The sequence below is a fragment of the Macrobrachium nipponense genome, chromosome 22 (assembly GCF_015104395.2).
Source record: "Macrobrachium nipponense isolate FS-2020 chromosome 22, ASM1510439v2, whole genome shotgun sequence".
NCBI lineage: Eukaryota > Metazoa > Arthropoda > Malacostraca > Decapoda > Palaemonidae > Macrobrachium > Macrobrachium nipponense.
The window spans coordinates 64,143,372-64,163,120 of NC_087213.1; the positions used below are offsets into that span (position 1 = coordinate 64,143,372).

Sequence of the window (19,749 nt, forward strand, 5' to 3'; positions counted from 1 at the left end):
TGGCGAGTCTACTCAGTTGGCGGCGCGCGAGTTTTGAAATTGTTCTCGGTGGTCTGGGTGAATCTCGGGACTTTACAGTGACAACCTTTCATAACATGAATTATTTTTGTATGCAGAGGCAAAAAAATCTTCGTATTTGCTTTTGTAACTTGAGTTTTTCGCAAGTTGGGACTTTCATATGTCAAGGTTCCACTGTATGACTGTTCTTGGTAAAATTCATTTTACCACAAACTCACTACTTACAGCCTGTTCATGCATCTGTGCAGGTAGCCTTGTATATTGGGGTTGTATTGAAAAAATAAATACAGGTGTTTGTTTTTAGACTTTTTTCATAATCCACTGGTCAGCATCCTGCTGCATCCGTGTACAGGATACCTGTTTTCAAATAGTTTTCCCTTCTTCCTTTCTTATGGTGCACCTATACCATCTCATTCTGAGGACCATATCACTTTCTCGTTTGTGGCACGGTCTTAAGAGTGTGCACCTGCTCTGAAACTGCATTGTATGATATTGCCATTTCAAAGTCATATCCATTTTGATTACAAGTAGGGAATTCGTTTCCTCTTAACATTTGGTCTGTTACATGCAATACATGTTTACCTGTACCCCAAAGCTATTTGCTTTCACTGAAAAATTTTAATACCATTAAGGATTTTGTCCAAAAGTTTCAGCCCAATTTTAGGTCTTTTCTTGGAAAACACCAACAGTGTCATGGGTATCCTTTCCATTTTACCTGCAGTGATGCAGAAATAGGCAGCCCTACTAAATATAATAATAGTTTTCTGCTGTTGTCCAGGAGCAGGTAGCCATGAAAAGCATGTTTATGGTTTGTTTAGGATTAAAATTACTAGGAAAGATTACAGTTTTTAAACCTACTACGCTTTTTCATGAACATTACAGTATTTAAAAAAAAATTTAAGTTAAATTTTAATGTTTGATTAGATTTTATTAATTTTTTTTGTCTCATTCCAGTCCACCCGATTAGGGAAATACATCAATGACATCAGACGCAAAACTAGCCATCAGGAACTTTATCGAAGAGCAAAGGATCTTGTTCGGAAGTGGAGAAAAGATGTGCTTGCAGATGGTGTTAATGGGGCAGCTGGGTCAGGACCTGGACCTGGTGGGACAGGTGGACGGGGGGCTGGCAATGGACATCCCCCAACTTCGCCATCATCCCTACCGTCCAGTGGCAACACTAGTCCAGGAATGTCTGCCCCTACCACTCCCTCCACCCTGGCGCAACGTACTCGCACTGCCTCACCTACCCTGACCACCGCCCACCCGTCCCGCCCTCTTAAGCCTGTCTCTCCTGCCTTAAGGGGTCGTGTTCTTAGTCCTGGTCTATCTCCTGCTGCATCATCAGGTACTACTCCTCCTATATCAACTCCTACACGCTCACGGTCCCAACCACGCTCTCCAGCTATTAATCCCAGTGCAAGGCAAGCATCCCGAGCTGATGCTTCATCTTATGCTCCAAGCATTGAAAATGTATCCAAAAATAACGCTGCCAATAAGAGGCTGAGAAAAGATGAAGATGAAACTAGTAGTGATATTCCACATTCAAAGCGGCCTAAAAACAATGTAACTAATGGTTTTGATGACGATAGTAGAGACAGTTTTTCCAGTGTTTTAAGTAATGACTGTGCTTCTAAAGTAACTAGTGGGGGCAGTGAAGGTAATAGAAATAGAAGAATAACTAATGCACATAGTGTTTCCAAGAAAAAAGTTGCTGATTCACCCGTTACAAACACATCAGATCCACTCAGACAGAAAATGGCTGCGTTGCATGCTAAGGCCTCAAAAGTGAAGACTACTTCTCAAATTGTTGCTGAACTAGCTGTGAGAAAAGGTGATAGTAAGTTAGCAGAAAGAGCCTCAAAGTTAGGAGAGCAACAGATAAGAGAAATCCCTAGTCCAGGAACAACTTTAGGTAGAACATCTGACCATGCTGTTGTCACAAGGAATAAGATGGATCACATGCAGCGTTTTCTTAGTTCACAACCAGACCCTAATATCGATCCTTCAGATGAATTCCCTGCATCAGAAGAGGATGGAAGCTCAATCTCTACTGAAACTGAAGGTCAAGACACAGCCAGTAGGCCAATAACTCCAGCACAAGGTTCTGGCAACCTCCCTCCACCAGTAGTCACATTATCTAGTAACCTGGATCTCCTCGGCATCACGGAGGATGAAAGTGCCGAGGAGATTCTCGCTCGCCTTCCTCCAATTGACGTTAACAGTATTGTATGGGATGACTCTGATGAGCAAGAGGAGCAGGAGGGAGAAGTGCAGGCTTATGTGCCAGAGGAAACAACCTTTGAAGAGGAAGTAGAAAAATTAGTGAGACAATCGAAAAAAGTGCCAGAAGAAGAAATTAAAACCTTACACTCAACGAATTTGGAATGTCAAAATGGTAACTTTGACATGGATGGTAAATTCCGAGAGTGGCATGAAGTAATTAACAAAAAAGGCTACCAAGATGACCCTTTAATAGTGCTGCCTTATGTGATAACGGATTTTTGAAACACACAATACAGTGAAATATGGTGGTCTAAAGTGTTACAAAGAGGCCATCTGTTTAAAAACTTGGTTGTCGCACTTAAAGTTTATCTTACTACAGTCACCTTAAAGTCCAATGTTGGTCTGGTAATTTATGTGTGCTCTATCCTTTTGTTATAATTGGATGATGTACCACAGACAAGTTGTGTACCATTCTGCATTACTATCAGGATTTATAGTTGTTGACACTGATAACCTTTGCTTCTGTTGCTTATGTTAGCTATTTTGTTTTTGGAGACAACCTCAAAAATATACAAGACTTAGATTTAAGTATATACAGTGCCTACTATTTGGCTAAGTTTTTAGCTGCAGCAGAAGTGTAATCCGAATAACGCAACAAATCAGTACACATAAAAAGAAATATAGGGAAGAAGAATGTACATATAAATGCGCTCTTGTAACTAAAAGCTTAGTCCAATGAAACTATCAATATATTATGAAGTCATTGTGGTTGCCTTGAGTAACGTTTCCATATCCTAACTGAGAGTAGTATACATAAAAACATTTTATGACAGTGAAGTTTAATAGCTGGGATGTATGAACCTGAATAAGACATTGGGCAGAATGGCCAAATTTGGTATGATATTATCCAAAATAGACAAGTGCGGGGAAGGATCAAGTCATGTGAATCCTCATGTGAGCTTTGACATGGGAGGTTGGCATATAAAAGCAGTGGTAGTTAAACATGCGAGTGATTTTGGTTGCCTTAGAGGCATATAACAACTGGGAGGATAAAGGATGTCAGGCCCTGCTTCCAAGTACCCATTGCTAATTAGCTAAGTGACGTGTTGCAAGAGATCTCTCCTCCATTTTTATTGTCCCCATTTTATACACTGTGATATATCCTACATTAATTTTATGTTAATTTTAAGTCTTTGTATAGCAAACTGGTCATTTATATGGACTTAAATGTATACAGAAGGTTAATTCAGTTTTCTTATTAACCAAATTTTTTTTGAGAGATGGGGCTAATGGATTCTGGTCAGATATTTTTCATGTCTCTTGCTCTCTCATTTAGCTAATTACGTAAGCTAGAATTGAGGTTTCACACCCGCCCCACAATTGAGCATTATGATTATATGCTTTAATTCTTTTGACAACTGGGCCAGCCTTTTGCCCCCTTTATTTGCTTGTATTGTCAAGTAAAGGTTGATTTATAATTATGCAGATTCAATCTCTTTTGCAAAATGATTCTACATGAAATGCTTGTTGTTGGTCAGAAAAAAAATTCATATGCAAGCACTGTAGACTTTTTTAACTTTAACTTGTGTGAATGATTGTCTAGAAAGGCCTAATACTGTAATAGTTTCACATCATCTGGCTGGTTGTCGTTTGTCTGTGATGGAAGTACTTGTCTTAATGGAGAGTTTGTTATACAGGAGTCAAGAGGTCAATGATGCTCACATATATTATCTTCACATGCCAAAGATTCAATTTACATGATCTGTACATGAACCTTTTGTTTACAAGGATCTTCCCGTGACTCAGAAAGTTGCATTCCTCTACTGTGAAGTAAGAGAGCATTTCTTTGTTTGAATGGTATTTTTATTTTTATTGTTTGCTGGATAAACTGCTGCCTTAGCACATTTTTTTAAAGATAAATTAAATGACCACAGGGATGCTACCAAGAAGATTGAGATTCAAAACCATAAATTTATCCTATGTCTTGGGAAATTTGTACTAGACCAGATATTGATGTAATCCAGCTTTTATCTAATAGATTAATTATGCAAAAAGTCTTATGAAATTTCGTACAGGGTCATTTATGTGTTCTTTGTTACATTAAGAAGGTGGAGTCAAGTCAGAGATTTTGTTAGCGAGTCTCTCAAGCTGTGCCGCTGAGTATTTAGCAATGTTGACATTCTTTAGAAAGCGCCTTCCCTTTGCAGCTTCTGGGAGTCGTTCAGCCATTAATGAAGAAGTGAGGAGATTCGCAATCCTGTATGTGGCATATTCAGAGTATTCCTAGTTTTCTGCTGTGTGATCTGACACATTAACTTTGTAGGTAGTAATGTGTGTATATATTTATATATACTGTATATTGTATATATATATATCTGGCAACCATTTCACTAGATACAAAATATGGCCTGGACTATGCAACTTCATAATGTAAATCTGACCTCCCTTTCTCCCATCTCTAATAGGAGGAGTTGTGCTTTTCATATCGTGTTCAGTTTGAGCAAGGAACAGTTGAAAATTATTTGAAAGTGCTGTATTAGTAGCACTAAGCATAAATGCTTTGGATTTCAATATTTTGTGAAGAAACTGTTTCAACAGTTTAAAGTTTATACATATATCTTTGGTCATTTGTGATACAGTTAAACTTAGGCATGTTATGGCATTCAAAATGAAATTTTCCTTGCATAGCTACAGCTTTATTTTAAAAGTTTTCTTCTTTGATTGAGGAATGTGTTGAAAGTGCCAACAGTTTAGCTGTGCTAAATGGAAGAGTGTATTTTATCAAAAAAAAAAAAAAAAAGGAATGAGGAAGTCATTTTCTTGTTTATTCGGAAAAAGCTGTGTTTTGAATAATGAATCTTGGTTAATTTAAATGGGAGTGATTTATGAAGTGCCATTTTTCAGTGGAAAACTGCAAAATCCAGCTGTGGTTGGAGACTGATCAGTTTGTATGATAGGAAACTAATGATAAGCAAATCTCTCCATCTACAATATTCCCTGTGGAAACTACAGTTTTCTTCAGTTCATTCACAGTAGTAAAATCTTGAGGGAAATGTAAAAGAAAAGTCAAAACTTTGTCGTCATGGGTATTAGCTTTTGTATTTAAGAATAAGTGAAAGTTAAGACAGGGAATTAGGTGTCTTTCCCCATTTGTTGACTTTAGTATTTATTGACAAAAAACTTCATCATCTCGGCTGAAATATGTTCACATTTCAGCCATTTGACCAGTCTTCATTTCAGAAACATCATCCCTTGCGTTATATTTTGTGATTTTTTATGAATATTCTTTATAAAGAAATAGAATAAGCATTTAAAAAGCTTTCCTGAATATTAGTTTATTGTTGCATAGAATTGCCTATTTTGTTTTGGGTAACCACTGGCATGCCAGTGAAGTGAATAGAAAATGCAATTGTCCATTGCCTCACAGTTGAAATACTAAGATGTTATCAATGTTTTGTAATTTATAGTTTTGTTGAAAGGATAATATGGATTCATTCCTATAAGAATAAAAAAAGAAGTCCAATAAATTGATAACAAATTTCTTGTTTTATTTGATAGCATTAAATTTCGTTTTCATTTTATTGAAATATTCTACTGGATTTGAAAAGTGTTGTGTAGTATTTTTTTCATCTTGAACTTCAATCTTAACTAAGAAAAATTGTTTTTCCCAAAAATCATTTAATAAAGTTTGTTGCAATAAGATTTTTTGTTTATGCTTGAAAGAATTTTTTTTGTAAAAATGTTTTAAATTTTTACTTGCTACGGAAGGTTGTAGGACTAACATTCTTCCAGTGCTTTTTAAGGTTACTGAAAAGTTGACATGCAATTTTGTAATAAATATACACTAAATTGAGATATTTTTACCTGAAAATACTATGCACGGAAGAATTTAGCTTAATTTGATGCTCTCTTAATTTTGTATGTGACAGGTTTAGAAATGGATTCAAATGTAAACACATTTGGAGAAATTAATTTGTCAATTCTCTTGTCCATTAGTCAAGGATGCTGATCTTCCTTGTATTAAAAATATTCCTCTGTAGCTAAACTAAGGTTTTATTATTGGTAGGGACTTTGTAGCATATTGTAAAGCTAACAATGGCTGGTACTTAAGATTGACTCATGGTAATTAGACAAATGTGCTACATAACACAGTAACAGATTGCAAGAAATACAGTTCAGTAATATATGTTGGACATATTTTTTGTGGCACCTAATGTCAGCTTTTGGCTTTGATCGATCGTCTGCAGCCCAGTGCTTTTTTTCCACTCCTGCTTTTCACATTCGTCTTGATTTCACCAAACATTTAGTGTCATTGATATGTCTCATAACAAAAAACTTGGGAGTTTGTAAGATTTGACCAACATTTTTAGTTTTATCAAATTTTTAGTACTGTATTACTTTTTGAAAATTATTTAGTTACTTGACATAGTTCAAGATGGTGTAACTAGTAGATTGTTCACCTAGTTAGACTTGGTACATTGGGAATTGAACATAGAAACAAAGAATTCTATCTGTGATATTGCTTTTTATACCCCCAGGTATTTCATGTTTCTACAGTATGCTTCACAGTTACATGAACTTTTTTTAAACAGAACATCCTCATCCCTGCAAACCACATATCCATACCACTCTCCCAGGCTTTGTCTGTTATTGTACAGATTCCCACCCTTTTTCCTTTCTCTCTCAATTCTTTCCAACAATGACACTCCAAGATTCCATTTCAACATTCTCATCTCTGTCCTTTCCAGGGCTCCCTCCTGTTTTATGCATATTGCCTGTCTTGTCAAGGATTACCCATAAAACCTGTCTCCATGTAGCTTAAGCTGATTTATTTCTCTGCTGCGCTTCTTTATCTCACATCCACTTTCTTTACTGATGACGGAACCCAAGTACTTTTAAACTACTTGTGTGCTTTAATTCCTCACCAGGTCTTGTCCGTAAATGTAGTTCTTGTCTTCCCTCTCTACTGCTTAGCATTATATGTTTTGGGAGCATGACATGGAGTCTTCCTCTTTACAGGGACTCCTGACACAAGCCCTGTACTTCTTGCAATTCTCTTGTTTCTGCTGTTAAAACCTGATCATTTACAAACAGATCCCATAGCAAATGTCCTCTCACATGCTGACTCGACACATCCAGTACAACTCCAAAGAGGAATGGGCTTAAAGCTGATACTTATAATCCAGTTTTAACTTCAAAGCATCTATCTTCCTGTATTTTAGACCCTGCTGTTCTTGCTTATATATATTTTACTTTTTCCTTAGTCATGAGCCTCTTGGGAACTTTTTCTCAAACTAGAAAACACATCTCTGGGTACTTGGTCAAAAGCCTGTACTAGGTCTACAAAATGACCGTATAGCTTCCTGATACCCTTCAAAAACTTTTCCTGTAAATGTCTTGGATTAAAAAGGTATTACCTTCATGTGCTTTTCCCAGGCATATATCCAAACAGCATTTTGCAGATGTCAGCAATTTATTCTCAATATAATTTCCATGTTACATAACATCACCTTTTTCTCTACAGATGTACATAATTTCATTCTCCTCCACTCCAAGGACATTCCTTCTTCATCCCAGCGCATATCCAGCAGTTCCCATAACCATTCTGTACCTTCCTCATCCAAAGCTCTTACCATTTTTTTAACTACTACTGCTTTGTTGTTCTTCATATTCTGGATTGCACCATTTACGTTTTTCTGCAAAGCTCCTATAATCCCCCTAAGATGCGAGAGCCTCCCGCAACACTCCTTGTTCATTTTTTACATTCAGAGGTTCTCCAAAGTACAGTAGTCTTTCCTTCTCATTACATCCTCATTCTCTGTCAGTTTACCATTTTTGTCCCTTATATAACTGAATCCTTCCATACCTCCTTTCTCTGTCCGTGGATATTCTTGCATCACTCAGATTTTCATTTGCAAGCTTTATGTGCTTTTTTTTCTTTATCACGTCTTGTATTTCTTTATTCCACCACCATGTTTCTCTCTTAAGGGTACCACCTCCACCTGTCACCCCACAAATTTCAACTGATACAGCAATAGTTTTAATCTCATGCTATTTCCTCTCTCCCAGCGCCACCTTCGTGTGTCCTCTTTGTCAAACTTCTTTACGTTTTTCAACTTTGACATTATATTCCAATTTCTTTTCATTCTTCAATTTCCATATTTTAATTTTCTTAGCAGTCGACCTATTTCTTTTCCAACTCATTCGTAAATCCTTCTCTAACAGTATGTTGTGTAACTGCACACACCCCAGGTATTAAGTTACTATCCATAATGGCACTCATATCTCTATATACTGTATTTCTTGTCAATAGATAGTCTTGGTCTCCCACTGTCCACTTGTGCATGTTATGAGATGGTTTCCTCTTTTGAAAGCCTTTGTGACAAACAGATCCAGCCCTTCAATCATGTCTTGCAATCTATCGCCTTCAGTATTTTTCCATATACTTTTTATCCATGAACACACTCAAAGCCATCTGCTCTTTCCCCGACATGAAAAAGTCCTCTCCAACCATCATTACCTCAGAATTAAGTATATTTTTAAGGTACAGTACTTCCAGTAAAAGACTCCTCCTCCAGACAAGCTGGTTGTGGTGCAATGCTGTTATGATATTCATGATTTTCTAAAACTTAACTTGTACATAAGCCTGCCATTCACTATTTTAGTTACATTTTTACTCAGTGATTCCTCTACAGTTATTTTTACACCATTCCTTCTTTTACTTTAACTGCAGTAAAACAGTTTACTATATCCATTCCTAAAAAACTGCCTTTACCCTTTCCACTTTGTTTGTGAACACATCACATGAAGTAGTCACTTAACTCTGCTTCATAATACCTACCCCTTTCCCAATAAGTTCAAGCATTGTGTATTACTGCTCTCAGCTTATTGCCTGCCCTGACCCCACCACATTTCTTTAGTTTATTGCAGTTTTCGGTAGCATCTTTAGTTGCAGTAGTGGATAGTACTATGATACCCTTTTGACCATTTATTACATGTGGGGCCCATGGAACGTGTCTCCTTCGGGTATGCCCTAGCCCTGTTTCTGCTCCCAGAACACACTAGGTTCGTTACATAGGGTTTGGATTGCATTTTTACACTTAACCAACCCTGACTGCAACCCTACTCCTCTCCCTCGCTCTCCCATTTGGGAGGCCTGGGCTTGGTATTAATATGGTGGAGTTACTCGGGAAATTGCATTGTCAGCATGCAATTACTTACTGGTAGTGAACTTGTCCCATTAGTTATAAATTTTCTGCTTAAACTTGTGTGCAATTGGGAGTAGCAGTTTGTGTTAATTGAGGAACAACGCCAGAAGGTTGCCAGGAACATTGCTGTTATTTACCAGTTTGAGATTCATTTTCTGTATACTCATTGTCTGCAGATCCATAGATTAACATGGTACATAGATAGTGAAAAATCGAGAAAAACCTATTATTTTCGTACTGGTGTTAGAAGCAGTGTACTTTAAGACCCAAAGCTAGATATTGTGGTATGGATAACTCCAAAACTGAATCTGCACAACACAAAAAGTAATCCGGCTAAATGACATCGTTGGATCTATTGCCCAGACATAGGTCATAAAAATCATTTTTAAAAGGCTGTTTTCTATGGGGTCTGGACTCTGTAATTGTTCATTAAAATTTTTAAAGATATTAATGCTTACACATATTTTATGTGTCACATTCAAAAGTGATTTTCCCTCCTAGGAGAATTGATTTGTTGGTATGTAGAACTTTTTGATAATAATGCTGTACAGGGGTAGCGCCGTCAATGTAGGCAGAACTAAAGGTTCTTTGCAGCGCCTCCGGCTCCTAGCTGCACCCCTTTCATTCCTGCTACTGTACTTCCTTTCACATTTTCTTCCATTTCACGTTCCACCCTTTCCTAACAATTGATGGAAGTGTAACTGCAAGGTTTTCCTCTTGTTACACCTTTCAGTCCTTTTACCGTCAGTTTCCATTTCAGCACTGAATAACCTCATAGGTTCCAGTGCTTGGCCTTTGGCCTAAATTCTGTATTAAATTCTATTCAATAATGCTGTAATCCTCGTAGGGGCTTAGTGCCATCATTGCACCTTATGCAGTGCACTGTAGGCATTACTGATGGCAGCTTGCCATCACCCCCAAGTTGCAACACCTTTCTTTCCTTTTACTGTACCTCCTTTCATACTCTCTAACATCTTACATTCCACCCTCAACTAACAACTGATTCATAGTGCAACTGCTTTGAGGTTTTCTTCCTGTTACACTTTTTAAACCTTTTCCTGTCAATTTTTGTTTCAGCGCTGATTGACCTCATAAGTACCTGTGTTTGACCTTTGGTCTAAATCGTATATTCATTTCAATTCAATAGAGTCAATAATGTTGATACAGTGCTTTCCCTCCTTTATGGCTACAAAATTAAGTTGTTAGATTTGCTAATCTCTTCAAATCATCCCAACCCTACTTGCTCATTTTTCAGTCAGAGATTCTGTCATAGGCGTGCTGAGTATGGCAGCCTTTTAAAATAAGTAATTCACTTTACAATCACTGCCGTGGGTACTATCATGCTTACGAAAAACCGTTGTCACTTAACCTTGCTGAACAAGATGTAATCTTTCTCTAGAATGTTCAGAGCACTTTTTCACTGTCTGCCTCTCTCCATTGTATCAATCTTCACTTTAATTACTGAAACAGTGTTTACAAGTTGTCTGCCTCGTTCATAAAGTTTGCAACATCAGAATTCCCATAAATGCTTCTTATGTTAATGAATTAGATGCAACACAATTTGAACTTTGTTCCCTTAGCAAAGAATGTTATTTCTCTCTCTCTCTCTCTCTCTCTCTCTCTCTCTCTCTCTCTCTCTCTCTCTCTCTCTCTCTCTCTCTCTCTCTCTTTTAAAATAGAGCCTATGAACCACTCTTCTCCCCTGCACTAGACTATAATACCATGTGCAGTATAGAGCTGAGCTAAGCTGTGTCTGTAGGGGTAGGAGGACCACCCTGCCCTGATGTTGTTCCAGGTAATTGTTGCACTCAGATCCATAACCATCTCGTTGAAGGAAATAGTGTGGTGGCCTTCAACGATAAAGATCCGCCCCTTGTTCTATAGATCTGGTTGTAGCTTAGTTTGAGGACTGTCTTGAAAACGTCGTTGTTAAGAAAGTAACCGAACCTCATAGTACCAGCTGCCTAAACACGTGAAATGAAATCCTTGGCATTTCGAATTCGGTAGTTCTTGATTTTGCATGGTTCAGGAGTCATATCTTTTCCTATGTTGATTTTGATTTCTGATTTCATTTTCCCAGTCACAGCCTTACATTTTGAAATAAATTTTAATTTTACTTTTCTTCCATTCATTTAATTCTTTGTTAAACTCTATCCTGTTCCCCCATGCTCTTGATTGTTTCGATCAGGCCTAGGCTAAATAAGAACTGGAGGTTGCTGTATCAGATTATGCCTTTTATAAAAGGAAATTTACCCAACAGGAGGCCTCTTGTTTTTGTCTAAGTACTAGCAAACAGATTATGAGGTTTGTGAAATGAACGGTAACGAGATATGTCTCATCAAGAATCGTGGTTGTTTCAAGTCTGATCTTGTATTCATGAAATGCTTCACTATCATTAGTATACTTAATTGCAAAAACTAACAAAAACGACCACCTGTCATAAAAAGTATAAGAATGTCAAATATGCGCTTAAAAGTATCTTGAGATTGACTCACACTTCAATAATGCCAGAAATTGTGCAGGTCAATAATGCACTAACATCCCATCTAAACAATTATATCAAAACGATCATTGCCGATTATTTCCCCATTAGATTAAGCAGCTTACAGTAGTGCATCTTATTATGGTAATCTTTTGACAAGACAAGTACTCGTGTATTCAATACATTACTTATGGCCACGTTTTCTTTTTGTCTGTTAGCTAAATTATGCATAAGGATGAGAATCCCAAGGAAGACATTACCTCTGGTTCGGAAGAAGAAACTCTGCCGGACGATTGTGCGATCTGCGAGAAGCAGGTAACAAAGAATCAGTATGGCATCGCTTGTGATTATTGTGACAGCTGTTTCACACGCTGCGTAAAAGTAAGTAAGGAAGAATATAAATTAGTACAGAAAAATAAAAGCCTCAACTGGTTTTGTGGAAGATGCAATGGAGCTTATAAGAATATGAAAACTGAGAACAGGAAGATGAAGACACTGAGGGATACTTTCGTGCTCAAGATGAGTGCCCTAGAAGAGGTTATAATGAAACTCAGTGAGGAGCTAAAGGAAGTGAAAAGAGGCTTAGACACTGAACAGAGAGTAAGAAGTGAGGATTTTAACCCAGTGATTAGAGAAGAGGTGAAGGAATTATGGGAGAAAGAAAAACGTAAATATCTTGTTATTTACAACATCAAGGATGCTTAGAGGGAAATAATGAAACTAGGCTTAGAGAAATGACACAGAAACCTGTAGCAAGCTGTTCAAGAGGAACTAGGGCTAAGGGACATTGAAATAGTAGAAGTAAGTAGATTAGGAAGAAATGATAGGATGCAGGCACCCAATAATAGTACTACAGGGAACCAGGATAGAGACAGAGAACCTAGGCCAAGACCTATTTTAGTTAAGATGAAAAGTGAAAGGGAGAAATGGGCAGTAATAGGGAAAGCCAAGATTCTCAAGGGGAAACAAGAGGTAGGATACAACAGAATATTCATAGCACCAGACCTAACCTTCAGAGAAAGAGAACAGGATAAGATATTGAGACAGGAACTCAAAGACAAGAAAGAAAGGGGGGAAGGGGGGAACAGGGATGGTACATCAGAAAGGGGTAAACTAATCAGAAATGAAATTTTCAGAGTCTGGATGGGCAATAGGAGAAATGTAATAAACGGAGATGAAAATAATACATTAACCAAGGAGCCAAAATCAAAAAAAGTTGAAATACAGTTCAAAATATATATGATAAATATACAGTGTTTAACTAGACAAAAGATAGTAGAAATAGAAAGTTTTTTAGACAATGAAAATATGATATTTTTGTTTAACTGAAACTCACCAGAAACTAGACAAGTTAGCATTAAGTAAAGGTATAAATAAAATAGAAAATATGAGGAGATGAAAGACAAAAAAGGGGGAGGGTTAATGATGCTATATAGAGACAGTGATAGCACAGAGTTAAACAAGGTGGAGACTATTAGCAAAGACCTACTATATGCTAAAAGCAAAATATACAATAATAATATCCATATTTTATTGTTATACCTATCAGTAGGAAATACAGAGGAGGATAAAAATAGAGATAAAGCAATAAAACTAGAATGCGAAAACATAATGAAAAACCTAAACGACCAAGAATCATTACTGATTTTAGGAGATTTCAATGGCCATATAGTTTCTTAGGCCACCAGAATACAGACAGAAACGGGGAAATAATATTAGAATGGATGAATGAACATAGGCTAATACTACTTAACGCAGAAGACAGATGCACTGGAGTATACACATGGGAGAGAATGCAGATGAAAAGCGTAATAGATTTTGCTTTAGTCAATGAGAAGTTATACAAAAAATTTTGAGGAGATGGTAATTGATGAAGACAAAAAGGAATTTGATATCTCAGACCATAACCTAATTACCATTCACTTAACATTCAAAGGACAGAGAACAAGAAATCTCAACAAGGGTAAATGGGGGAAGTAAATACTTCAAAACAGATGAAGACAACCTAAATGACTTTATAAAAAATTAGAAGAGATCCTAATAGATAAAGACACTGACAGAATCATCAGATATGGACCTATCAATAAAAGAAGTAGCAGAAGACAAGCTAATGAGAACATACAGGAGAAAGTTGCTGAGTAGATCGCGAAAAGTAGAAGAGCAACCCTGGTTCAGTGAAGAAATAAGAAAAGGTATCAAGGAAAGGAAGGAGCTGAATAGGAAGAAAAGGAATGAGAGAGATAATGTCGTAAAAGAAAGTCTAGAGAAGAAATATATGCAAAAGAAAAGAAGTGCATATATTAATAAGAGAAAAGATAACAATATATGAAAAGAAATAACAGAAGAAATAAAAAAAAAACAAAACAAAGAGCTCTGGGAAAATATTGGTAAGTTAAGAAATAAGCAAAAAGCAAAAAAAGAAACTATACACTTATATAATGAACAGGGAAGCAAGCTAAATGAGGCTGAAACAAAGGAAGAATTAGTGAATTATTGGAGGAACCATTTACAGCAACACGAAAATAATATAAAGGAAATCTGGAACGAAGAGAAAAGGATGGAATATGAAAATGAATTGGCAGCAGAAGATGACATCATAAGAATTGGAGACTATAGATTCCCAGAAGTACTAAGAGAACACATGGACCTAGTGATGGAATGCAAAAGGAAGATAATCCCAATGCAAGAGCCTGTGATAACCAAGGAAAAAGTCATAGCTTGTCTAAGTAAGCTCAAAGCTAAAAAAGCTACAGGCCCAGATGGAATCAAACCAGAGCTTTACAAAGCTTTAATGAAGAGCAAAACATGTATAGAAGTACTAGTTAGGTGTTACAACAAAGAACTAGAAATCAAAGAAAAGCCTGAATCTTGGAAGAAATCTAGAACAAAAATGATAGAAAAGAAAAGGAAACCAAGGGCTAAGGATTTAATGGCTATAGCTTTATTAAATATATCCATACAAAGTATTCATGATGCTGATAAAAGACGAAATAGAAGCACACCTCAGACTGAATGAACAAGAGCACGAATGCCAAGCAGGATTTACAGGAGGGAGTAGGATAGAAGGATAACATTCTTACACTACAATATGGTGTAGAAGAGAGCTACAGAATAGAAAACCATTATAGTAATAGCTATCGATTACAGTAAAGCATTTGACTCGGTAAAGACGAGAAGTCATGATTGAAGTTATGAAACAGTTCAAAATACATCCAAAAATCATAGAGGCAGTAGTTAAAACATTATATGAAGGGGATAGCACAATAATAGACCTAGGGGAGGGAGTAGAACAGGAAATGGGAATTACAAGTGGGATTAGGCAAGGTTGCACAGGCTCTACTTCACTTTTCAAACTAATGACATATTTAATAATTAAGAAAATGGAGGAGGAAGGGACAGGATTTTGAAAATGAACTAGTAAAGATAGGGACACTTTTCTTCGCCGACGATGGATTAGTTCTAGCAAGTAATATAATAAGACGCAAGAAATAAACATAAAGATTTTAATAGATATAGGGAACAAATGTGGGCTAGAAATAAATAAAGAGAAAAGTAGCATCATTATTTTCAACATGAAAGATAAACCAGAAGAGATAGAGAACATAAAGGTGAGGGAGAACATTACATATTTAGGAATAAAGATAAATGACACTAGAAAATCTGTTTAAGCTACAGAAAAAAGAAATGTTGAATAAAGCACAGAGTTAGCCAACCTAAACCTACTCCGTAATAGAAAAAAAGCTGCAACAAAGTTCTAATAGGGAAAACATTCTGGAAAAACATAGCTCTACCATCAATCTTATACGGACCAATGTGGTTAATCTAACAGACGCAGAAATAGAAAAATTACAAAGAATAGAGAATGGGGTATATAGGAAAATATTAGGGGCATGTAGAAGTACAGTAGTAGCCACATTAAGGGGGGAGATAGGAGCTTCTTCAATGAAAAGTAGAATTATGAATGGGAAGATAAGCTATGTAAATAATACTTTAAATGGACGGAAAGAGATACTGAAGAAATTATTACAGATATGCAAGAAAAGGAAAGCAAAATGGGGTGGAAAACTGTGGAAAAGTACATGCATGAAGTTAAAATAAATTTAAGAAAATTAGAAGGAATGTTCCAGAACAGAAATAAAGGACAAAGCCAGAATATGGGGACACAGAGAGGTGGAAAGAAGAGTTGGAAAATAAAGTGACTGTGAACATATATAAAACGTGGAAAAGAGAAATAAAAGACGAAGAAATTTATGACAACTCTATGGTTTCAGTCCTTCTCATTCAAGCCAGAACCAACTCTCTTAATTTAAATATAGCAAAAAGGCACCAGAAGGAGAACACCTGTTGTCCTTTTTGCAATGATGCAGTAGAAGACATATTTCATTTCCTTTTATATTGTGATACATATATAGAGGAACGGGTTAAAGCAATAGGGCTACAACAACCCTATGAAGAGAAGGAAAGTGACGTAGTGGGAAAATTTCTATTTTCAGGTAACAACGAAATAAGAAAAGAAACCATATACTTGATGTGGAAAAAAAGAGAGAAAAAAAGGAAAGAGCTAAACAAATAAACAAACAAAAACAAAAAATACCCAAGACTAAGAGGCGCCGTTGCAAAGGCATTGCCTCGACCCATAACTACTACTACTACTACTACTACTACTACTCGAGCATCCCGTCAGCACAGATTGGAAAAACTAGACTTTAAAAACTGGCTGCCGTTCCCTTTTTTAATTAGAATTACATCAGCTCGTTTACTTTTAGCAATTCTGCTTTAATATAACGATAGCACCATGATAACTAATATTGTCCTAATTCTTGTTCATCAATACTTTGTGAAGAGACGAGTTCTAAACATAAGTTAGAGCGGTTCCATGTGTAAATTTATCTTTCACGTATATAGAAAACCAAGTTAAAATTTTGAAGGGTACCTAAAGCAAAGTGCATTTTCGAAAATTAGTTTTGTATATTTCAGTCCAATGTTGTTGTACATACTATATTACATTATTCAAATTTAATCTGAACTGTATTTTCTCAGCACGTATTTTTTAAAAATTAGATGTGTGCTTAATTATTTACGCTGCACATATTTAGAGATACAATTAACAATGATTTGTCCCAAACAATATTGCGAGAATGAAGAAGTCCAGTTCTCTAGATCATGTAAATTATTTGCAAAAATTATCATTTCTAGACATTCTGGTGCACAACCATTTTGTTTCCGGTGTAGGCCTACCTAGTCTGTTCCCTTGGGCATTGGAGTTTTTTTTTTTTTTTTAATGCGATTCATTCATGAATTCATTGATCTAACAACAAAGTCATTTACAGTGTAAATAATTTTACTATGCACAAGAATAATATAATTGCCTTTCAAAAATTACAACAGCCTACGCAGAATTTGAACTGGAATTTCTTTATTTCGGCAACACCGAAGAAATATCAACACACATGATTTCTTCAATGAACCCCATTGCTGTAGATCAATTCCCCATTGCAATACCAAACTTACTGTGACTAAGAAAAACATTCTGCCAGGGAAACCCTACATGGGCTTACTGGTAAATGTGTGCTTCTGTTTTACTTTTAGACTAAGAAAAGTAAAACGCGCTCGCGTGTGTGTGATTGCTTTAACATTAACATCGTTTTCAAATCTGTAGCATTTGAGAATTTAAAAGTTATTCATCTGGTCGATCTAGTAGCTATTCCCGATGGTTATTTACGTAATCACAAAAGAGATGTCGCTATTCTTCCTCTCGTATTTGCGACGGCTATACGAGAAATTGTTTTGCATTCTTGAAGATCTGTTGTTTGGCTCTCAAGTTCAACCAATCAGGAGTTGTTTGATCGGGAAAACTTACATGGACCCTCATGATTGGAGGAATCCTGTCCAAAACGTGATGAGCTAACTACTAAGGAACCAATTCCCTCGTTTGACGTGTACTGTTAAGTCATCAGTTGCGTTTTGCCTTGGTGTTCGTGTTGACTGTTGGCTACCGTCTTTGGTGACGGCCGATGGTCCGATTAAAGGTTCTGTAGGGTTAGCAGAGGCCAGAGGGTAAAAAATTTCGTTAATGTTATGAGAGTAGTAACGATGATATTCGTGTGTCGTATGTGATGAGCAATAGGCTGCTTTTAGTTATAACATAGAAATAATGGCAGATCTGATTTCCTAGACGACGAGAAGTTCTGCATGGCGAACATTCCTCTATGTAGGAGTCAAGGCAAGTGTGTTCGGGCCTTTTTGACAAATTTGTCACTGGGGTTTATGGGAAAATTTTTGCATGAATATTTCAATTGAAAGGGGTGGAGCGGTTTCTTTTGCTTATGCTTAGTAATACCTTATAATTCATTAAATCATGATTGGGGTGCATGTGTCATTAGTAAGCATCGGAGCCTAACCCAGTCGACCAGTTATGTGATCGTTAGAATGGCTAGTTTGATAAATCAAAATATTTTATTTGGTATCTATGAATAGATATAAATATTGATTTGGTGTTATTGATCATTTCATGGAAAGCACGAGTACTTTTGCAGGTAAATTAAACGTGGAAAGGTCAGTCGTAATAAAAATCTTTAGGAGGCGCTTGCAGTTAAATACTTTGGATCATTCCTGTCCCCCCAGCAAAGTTCGGGAGTCGTTAGCTACGACTAATATTGTCTTTGATATATGTTTTTACGGTTATCCCCAGCGGTTTACACGCCACAAAGGTTGATACATATCGGATCAAAAGCCTCGGAGGAAACATCGGATACCTTATTGTTTTGTTTTATATTTGGATACTTTATTTTCAAGAGCAACACTGTAAAATAAATTTGAAACTTTGAATAAACACTTGCATGGTCATGTCACTATATTGAGCTCCGTTAATGCTGTCAGTTACCGCAAATCATGTAGTAGGGTTTTTAATTTCTTGACGGTATGTAGAGAAAAGCACTTACTCAGCGCATAATCTTTGGTCTTAAATGATAATAAACAGAAAGGAATAAGTTGACCTAACGAATTACTTGTTCTTGGGGAAGATTTTAGAAAGTGTTAACTTGAGTTTCAGTTGTTGAAAATGAAGTGCGTCTATCGTTTCTACAGGATTTCTTTTAAAAGTTGTACAGGTTTATCCTTGAAGGCTGTAGCCTGCTATTGACTTTCATGACAGTAGTCCTTCAATATCTTTTTGTCTAGCAGGCATCTCTTATCTTTAATGTATTTCTAAAGTGTTTAAATGTTTTGACCTTCGTGGGTTAACTTCTTAAACAGTAAACCTGTCTCGTGTTCTAGCCAGTTTTCCTTGTTACATCTCGTTATTGTAGCTCGTAATTAACAGTGATTCAAAACTTAGAATTATGCAATCTGTAGTACATTACTATGCAGTGTCTCGGTTATCTCTCTGTTTCATGTTCGTCTTTCCAATATCCGTAAAAAACACTTTCAAAAGTCATGATGTAATAAGTAAACAACGAAGCTCGATTAGAATAAGTGTGGCCCAATCAAGCAAGCAGAGTTTTTTTCCTATTCGTTTTTGTGTCCTACTTTGTAAATTAGGTTCTCGAGTAAATTGAGTAATTGGTTAGACCAGCAATGGGGTAATTGTTATAGAAATTTGTTGTAATTACAAGCTACGTAAAATAACTATCCACATTTAGATATTTCTTTATGAAATCTGGCCCTGCTCTGATTTTCACTAATTTTCTATTTGGTATGTCATTTTTAGATGTTCATCTATTAGTATTCCGAGGTCTGAAAGTACTTGACATCCGAAACTTTACACGTTCAAAAGTTGAGAGAAGGAAAGCAACAATGTTCTATTGCATTTTCCTT

The 19,749-nt window shown here is 36.4% G+C and overlaps 1 protein-coding gene and 1 long non-coding RNA gene across 10 annotated transcripts in view; both read left to right on the forward strand.

The window, feature by feature from the left end:
- Positions 1-5,782, forward strand: part of LOC135198756 (mucin-2-like) — a 100,073-nt gene extending 94,291 nt beyond the window's left edge. For all 8 annotated transcript variants that reach the window (XM_064226642.1, XM_064226641.1, XM_064226645.1 and 5 more), the window contains one exon: positions 973-5,782. In XM_064226642.1, the coding sequence (XP_064082712.1) occupies positions 973-2,526 (1,554 nt within the window). In that variant the 3' untranslated portion in view covers positions 2,527-5,782. The remainder of the gene's footprint in view (positions 1-972) is intronic.
- A 6,529-nt stretch (positions 5,783-12,311) lies between these two features.
- Positions 12,312-16,578, forward strand: LOC135198415 (uncharacterized). 2 transcript variants are annotated; one of them, XR_010310799.1, is made up of 2 exons: positions 12,312-12,601; positions 16,428-16,578. It is a non-coding gene; the product is annotated as an uncharacterized LOC135198415 (long non-coding RNA). The 2 variants fall into 2 exon arrangements; XR_010310800.1 differs by having other exon boundaries at positions 12,312-12,573.
- Positions 16,579-19,749: the final 3,171 nt, after the last annotated feature.